Source organism: Octopus bimaculoides, chromosome 1 (assembly GCF_001194135.2).
Source record: "Octopus bimaculoides isolate UCB-OBI-ISO-001 chromosome 1, ASM119413v2, whole genome shotgun sequence".
Lineage (NCBI taxonomy): Eukaryota > Metazoa > Mollusca > Cephalopoda > Octopoda > Octopodidae > Octopus > Octopus bimaculoides.
The window spans coordinates 119,448,178-119,456,067 of NC_068981.1; the positions used below are offsets into that span (position 1 = coordinate 119,448,178).

Below are 7,890 nucleotides of genomic sequence, written 5' to 3' on the forward strand. Positions count from 1 at the left end.
TAAGTCAATTACATCTCCCCCTCCCCACGGCTCAACTGGTGCTAATTTTAACAACCTTGGAGGGATGAAAGGCAAAGTCCACCATGGTAGAATTTGAACTCAGAGTGTAAAGACGGATGAAATGCCACTAAGCATTTTGCTCAACGTGCTAATGATTCTGCCAACTTACCACCTTATTAATTGCTATTATTAAAAATTGTTGCTGTTAGCAATCTAAATGTTAGTGTAAAGGTGATGAAAAATACAACACAAAGATGAGGTAAAAAAATAAACAGAATTGGCATTAGCTTGGCACTCAGGAAATATCTATAATATCTCAAGTATACACTTTTCTCCTGAAAGATAGGATAGAGATGGAGTGAAAAGAATGGTGAATGGAAATTAGAAAAATAGAAACACATGTATCCATCCACCACAGCATGGTTTTAGATGGTCAGACATAGTTTGTTTAACAGGCATCTCCATGCTTTTCTGAAATGTATAGTAGACCTGACTAAGAGCATAACTAGCTTACCTTTACTCAGGTAGAATGCTAGTCAGTTCAAAACTACTTATTTAGTTCAAAAATGATCATATTCCTATTTGCCACTAAATAGTTTCAAATAACATTTTCCAGTATGAAAATGATTAGCCAGCTAAGCTGATACCACAATGGCCAATTGTCTATTGTCTGAGTGCTTGTATCCTGTAACTGGTGCTGTATTATGTCTCTGGTGAAAAAAATAAACTTTTCAATTGACAAAAAGGATTCAAAAGATTGGTGAGAGTCACTCCATTTAGAGCAAGTATTTATACAGTTAGATGTCCTTTGTTAAAACTAACCACATAATTACACTCAAAAAGTATGGGAAACATATACCATGACACAGTAATTAGAAAACTTGATGCAAAACCTCATATTCAGACATGATATGACTTCAAACAACACCAGTATTTAAAATAGATTATATTTCTATAAAATAACCCATATACACACACATATTTACAAAATGTCTTGAAATTCAATTTTAAATGATAAGTAGTGAATGTTATCAGTTTTTTTATAATTAGTCAGTCCTATAAAATGGTAGTGCCAAATCACATTTTTATTTCCTTTGTGACATTCATTTTCATTATGTATCCAATAACCAAAATTTCAGGAATACTCGATTTCTTGATGTCTGTAACAAATAAAATAGAAATATTATTTAAATGGAAGAAATATATAAGTCAGTTAGTTAATTGAAAGAAATGAATAAAGATACAAATAATCAAAGAAATATATAAACTGAATACATTTACTAAATTTTAATTCCAGTTAATGTACTGAAAAATTGCAAGAATCAAAATTCTGATAGTCTATTTTGTTATTTAAATTTTACAGGACCTAATTCTTAGCTTTTGGACAAAAGATGCAAAGATTATGGGAGAAGGTTTTGCTCAGGAACAGACACGCATGAACTCTAAATAAGTAAATGTAGAAGAATGTTTTATTATTCAATGAATGAAAGTAAAATCATACTACAAATTCTTTTGATTTGGCACACAATTTTTTTTTGTATTTGTATTAAATAGAAAAAGGTTAGGGTTAATCCCCTGAACTCCAAAGAGAAATATTGAAAGCTAACATTTTGTTCAGTTTTCAGAGCATTAAGTGAATTTGAGAAAAAATCTTTTCCTGGATGGGTTTGTCTCTTGATAACAACTTCAAACAACTAGATGAACTGAGTCATATATTTAACCCTTTTGTTAGCAAATTTTTGTTGAGATGCTCTGTGTTTCTTTCAATTAATTTTACATATAACAAAGAATTTAGTAAAATAATTTAGTTATCATTAAGCTAGTGCTAAGACATAAATCGTGACTAAAGTTCAGTGGAAGATTTTAATTCAGAACTTTTGAAAACAAGACATTTGTACAACAGAGCCAGAGACGGTTTCAGCTGGACTGGTATCAAAAGGGATAATTAAGTAAACTGTCTAAAAAAAAAAAAAAAAAAAAAAAAAAAACCCATTGGATTTAAAACCAAGATTTATAGGGTTACAGATAGCATATCAATAGCATATCCTTTCAGTCTTAGCATGCTACTGGTAGTTTTTTTATGAATTCAGCTCAAAAGATTATTGCACATGAAAGACATCAAAATATCAGGTCCAAACAAACACTACACATGACCAACGTATTAAAAATTCATTTCTTTCACAGACATAAGGCCAGTTGTTGAACAGATCAATACAAATAATTATATTCACTTAGTAGTTTTACTACTTATTTTGCTAATGTATGTTCTTGTAATGTGTTGAGATTATTTCAAGACATCATAATGATTTCTCATATTTGTGGATGGTCAAAAATGTATAAGGGATTTAGTAGATATAGTTAACTGAATCAATTCCAATATATGAAAGGCTCCAAGGATATAAAAGACAGTCAACCCTGATGTGATTTGAAACCTGAACATATAAGGATGATACTTATTTAGTCTACTCTTTCTAACACTATAACACTAAACATTTAGGAGACATTTTTTTTCTAATAGTTTAGGACTTTTAAAAATATATATTGGTGTGGGTGCTGGTATCACATAAAAAGCACTGGTGATGTTGCCATGTAAAAAGCACTCAGCACACTCTGTAAATTGGTTGGTATTAGGAATGGCATTCAGCTGTAGAAACCAAACCAAAACAGACTATGGAATCTAGTGCAGTCCCTGGCCTCGCCAGTTCCCCTCAAGCCACCCAACCCATACCAGTATGGGAAATGGACATTAAATGGTGATGATGATAATGGTAGTTTTCAAATGAAAGATTTAGGGACAAACAAAACGGACTTGAGACACATGGAAACATCTTTTATTGCATATCTATCCAACTTGTATCAACAAGGAAAAGTAGATACCAAAGTGATAATGAAATGACATTAAAAAGTTAAATACACAAGACCGAGCACTTGAGAGATAGATAGATATAACTTAACAGACAACTTACCTGCATTCTTTGCATGTATAAAATATAGTTTGACCTTCATCTGCTGACCTTGTCTGTTGAGCTTTAAATATCATTTCTTCATGGCCACAATTTGAACACTTGCGTTCAACCTAGAACACATACAAAGATAAGTAAACTTTAATTAATAAAATTGCAAAGTCCATCTTCAAACCACAAGACATTGGAACTTTTTTTTTAAATGAATTTTATATTGCTAAATTTTAGACCCTATATACATGTGTGCACCTATCTAAATCAGGAGTACCCAACCAGAAGTCCATAATAGTGCAGGGGTATACAGAATGTGTTCAAAATTTTAAAAAGATTGCAGTGTAAAATGTACAATGACTTTATTACATATAATTATTCAGTTACATACATCTTTCAATCAAGAAAGGAAACAGGGAAATGAGTTTGTCAACAAAATTGGCTGGTTGAATAGAGAGAAACATGGAGCCCATGGGAAAATCCGTTTAAATAACAGGGGTCCTTGATAATGAAATGGTTGCAAACAACTGATTTATATAAGTATTATGGTTAGTTAAAGGAGGAAAGACTGTGTGAATCGCCTAAACTGGTGAAGTCAATGTAGTTTAGTTGGAACATCTGTATGATAATATCTGGAGAAAAAACATGAGCAAGGAGAGAATTTCAAAGTATAGTTCTAAAGACATGGGACAAGGTGGCAAAGCATGAACTTTTGGATGTTGAGTTTCACAAAGGTGATGACAAGTGATTGAGACTTTTAGCAATTTGCAGTGCTTGAGAAGACACATCAAGCCAAGTGAAATTGTAGTTGTGACCAGTGCCGGTGACATGTAAAAGGCATCTACTACACTCTTGGAGTGGCTGACATTAGGAAAGGCATCTAGCCATAGAAACCATGTCAAAACAGACGAGCCTGGCTTACCAGTCTCAGTCAAACCATCTAATCCATGCCAGCATGAAAAACAGATGGTTTCCTGTAAATTCTTGATTTTATTTCCAACAAAATTATAATTTTATTGTAGATTATTGAAGCATCATAAAGAACTGACAAAGATATTGTTTAAAATACTGAAAAACAAAAGATTAAAATATTGTGGTTTAGAAGTTTGCTTTGCAATCATGTGGTTCCAGTTTTGATCCCACTGCACAGTACCTTGGGCAAGTGTCTTCTGCCACAGCCACAATTTTATCAACACCTTATAAGATGAATTTGGTAGAGGGAAGATGTGTGAGAGCCCACCATATATATGTAAATGTATACCTTTCATCAACATACATTAGTGTGCAAGAAAAAGATGCTTCCAAATAAAAAATACTCTGTGTGATATTTGTTCTGAGTAACACAAACAATCCCTTGTTATTCTTGCTACCAAAAATAATGAATATCCACTGGTTGGTTCAGGTTGCACTAAACAAAGCACAACCTTGCAGCCAACAACATCCCATATACATAGTCTTTGGAGCCATGATGAGAAAGAAGAGAGACTGTCAGTTGTTTATATCCTGACACTGTGATTGGACTGTATTTGGTGGACAAAGAAGTAAGCTCTCAATGCTTAAATAAGTACCACAGGCTCTGCTGTTGTACAAAATTATCTACTGAGAAATGCTTGAATACAGTTTCTCCCATGAACATGGAAAATTGTTCCAGAGTATTCCTTCTTGGAATCACCATGTAAAGAACAGCTCTCAAATCATTCACAATGACTAATTGCTATGATATACCTACCGTGGGACCAGATAGCTCATCTTCTTTATCATTTGTGCTTGTGTCATAAGATTTGAAAATGTGAGATGAATGATTTTCAATACCATGGAATTCTATAAAGAAAAAAAGAAAACACCAAAACAGAATAATCAGTCGAAGTCACAATGTTGTACCTACAGAATTAATTTCTCTACAGAAAAATTCTGTAAGTTAATGGGTATTAAAATTATAAAAATTACATTATCAAAAACACCCCACAGAAGTTAGATGTGTGAAGAAATGTATTGCTGATGTTGCCCAATTCATGCCAATTATGAATTGTATATGCTTTTTTTTTTGTTTTCAATTAGCCATGGACAAGATGAGAGAACATAAGATGATGTATTGGTAGGGTTGATATACAGCTTCCTAATTCAATGAAGTAGGAATTTTTGTAGTAGTGACAGAAACGCTAACAGGTAGACAGTATATTAGTGGGTTAATAGTTATTGTATGCTGGTAAACAAATGTTTTGCTTTACTGTTATTCCAGTTCATGACAACAATCTCTCCTTCCCTTTCTCTCTCTCACACATACACAGACATCATCATTCAACATCTGTTTTCTATGCTAGCAGGAGTTGGATGGTTTAACAAGAGCCTACAAGTCGGAGAACTGTTCAGACTCAAATTGTCTGTTTTAGCATGGTTTCTATGGCTTGATGCCCTTCCTAATGCCAACCACTTTACAGAGTGTGCTGGGTGCTTTTTATGTGCCTCCAGCACGGGTTCATTTATGTGGTACCAGTACAAGTGCATATAACATGGCACTGGCATGAGTGCATTTTATGTGGCACTGGCAAATGTAAGTATTCACTTCTCATACCTTAATAATAATGACTTTCTTAACTTTGCCACTAAGGCATACATTTTGGGGAGGAAGGTAATTACTTTAATTGACTCAATACCTGACTGGAGCATATTTTTTCAACCCAGTAAGAATGAAAGGCAAAGCCAACCTCAATGGAATATGAACACAAAGAAGTAATTAGATAATACAAGCTATTTTAAGTGATGCCCTATCAGGTCTCCTATCCATTGTCCTTACATTCTAATGATAAAAAGAAGAAAAACAACTACAACAATAACAAGAGAAACAAAAGCCATAGAGCAAATTTAATTGGATCTGCATAAAAACGTCATTGAAAGCTGTAACTCATAAAACTAGATTTGTTTGTAGTGAACTTTTCAATGATTTAACTGGAGTCTCAAATTGTTCTCCAAGTATTCATCAAATCTATTTTTGAATTTGTTGGCTGTTTTTCACTCAATAACTTCTTTTGGCACTGAATGTTACATCATTTGTATTCCGCTTTAGAAGACTTGGTGCTTTTAAGAGAGCATGTTGTTTCACTTTTTAGACCATTAATAATTATGAGAATGATTCATTGCAATGACCTATGGACTACTAAGCTTTTACATTCATTTAGTTTAACATTTTCCATTTTTTTTTCAAAGAAATGTTAATGTTTCACATTGCCACAAAGTTTCACTTTGAGAGGGATTGCAATTGACTATATTGACCTCCCCAAGGATAAAAAGCAAGATTGATCCTGGCAGCATATGTAAAACAAAGTTACCAAGCACCACACCAAATATTGCCCACTACTCTTTTACCAATGCAACCAATTTTATAAGAATATATTAAATATACAATTGAATAAATCTCACCTTTCACGTTGATTTTGTTCTGGCATCTTTTGCATTCAATAAACATTGTCTCACCTGGTAAAGGTAAAACTGAGCCACATATCTCACAAAATTCCAATTCTGTTTCAAATATTTTCGACATACTGTATCATGTATAAATAAAAAAAGATGGAAAATATAAATGATAATATAAAACAAATGTTGATAAACTGTCAGATAAGTTAATTACATGAACTCTAGGGATAGATGAGAAATTTCCAGCCATTTATACAAAATGATATATTACCAGATTCTGGTTTAGACACCAACACCACTAACAATTTTTACACTAACAGATAATAATAGTATCCTTGTTTGTACTGGTTGTAGTCAGTCAGCCATTGTGATTATGACTGTTCATGGTTTTGACATGACTTGATAAGCTTTCTCCAAACTGGTTGGGTTTTCACTTGAGTTTACCATTTATTATGATTCAATTACTTTCCATTTCATACTCCTTTTAGCAGTTCCTTTAAATCTTAGTCTCGGTCTTTCCATGGTTTCTTTCCTCACTGCATAGTTGAAAGTAAAGGAGTTGTCTGGGGAGTCTGCTGTTGTCCATCCTGTGATCATGTCCCAACCAATGTAAATTTCCATCAGAGAAAGCAGACCAGCACACCAGAGGATCACTTCATTCCTGATCTTGTCAAACAATGATATTCATAATTTGTTGCAGCTGTCTCATCATATATGTAACTGATCTACTTAAACTTTATAGACTGTCCAGGTTTCAGCTCCATACAGCAGGGAAGAAAGCACTATAGCCTGGTATACCTTACGTTTGGCCCACATAGAATTATACCTATTTTCCCACAGCTTCTCCTGTAGCCTGCTAAATAAGGCACCAGCTCTGTTCATTTTGTATGTGATTTCCTGGTCCAGACATGCATTATCTGAGATAGTGCTGCCTAAGTATCTGAATGCTTTGCACTAGACCAGATCTTCATGTCTAATAGTGATGTTTTGTTCTATTACAGGGGCAGGTAAGTTCTCCACAGGCTGGTAAAGGCATTCGGTATTTTTTATGTTAATCTTTAAGCTGAACTGTTGTGCAGCTCTGGCAAAGTTATCTGTTAGTTTCTGCATATATTCAGCACTATGGATATACAGTGCATTGTCATCAGTGAACAGCACTAGAATCTTCATAGTGTGTTTCTTTGCTTTATACTGTTTGCACTAATAGTTAAATAAATACACAACACACACAGATACAAACACACATCCAGCTGTCCTATGACTTACATGACAGATTGGTTGTATAAGTCACAAGCTTGTCAAAATTGTTTAAAGAGAGATATACACTTTAAATGCTATTATCAATAAAAAACCACAAACTAAATTCAAGCATTTATGTCAATGGGGATAAAAATATAATTGTCATATCTATATCTATCTATATATATATATATATATTATATTGCTTAATGTTGAACAAGTGAGAAAGAAGTGCTCAATATATGTTGTAGAGGATATATTTTTATTAAAACTAGAGCTAATAAAA

General features: G+C 33.3%; 1 protein-coding gene across 1 annotated transcript; it reads right to left on the minus strand.

Annotated features, from left to right (window-relative positions):
- Window positions 1-1,135: 1,135 nt before the first annotated feature.
- LOC106881925 (DNA-directed RNA polymerase I subunit RPA12) lies at window positions 1,136-6,492 on the minus strand. The gene is made up of 4 exons (XM_014932454.1): window positions 6,372-6,492; window positions 4,684-4,775; window positions 2,967-3,076; window positions 1,136-1,160 (listed from the first exon to the last, which is right to left on the minus strand). Exons 1-4 carry the CDS (start codon window positions 6,490-6,492, stop codon window positions 1,136-1,138), a joined length of 348 nt encoding a protein of 115 aa, XP_014787940.1.
- Window positions 6,493-7,890: the final 1,398 nt, after the last annotated feature.

Excerpts from the sequence above, each read along its gene's own strand:
- LOC106881925 (XM_014932454.1), bottom strand. The coding sequence starts at position 6,492 with ATGTCGAAAATATTTGAAACAGAATTGGAATTTTGTGAGATATGTGGC. Across the intron at positions 4,776-6,371 it reads GAACAAAATCAACGTGAAAG|AATTCCATGGTATTGAAAAT; the intron begins GTGAGATTTATT and ends TTTTCTTTATAG. Across the intron at positions 1,161-2,966 it reads TATACATGCAAAGAATGCAG|ACATCAAGAAATCGAGTATT; the intron begins GTAAGTTGTCTG and ends TATTTGTTACAG.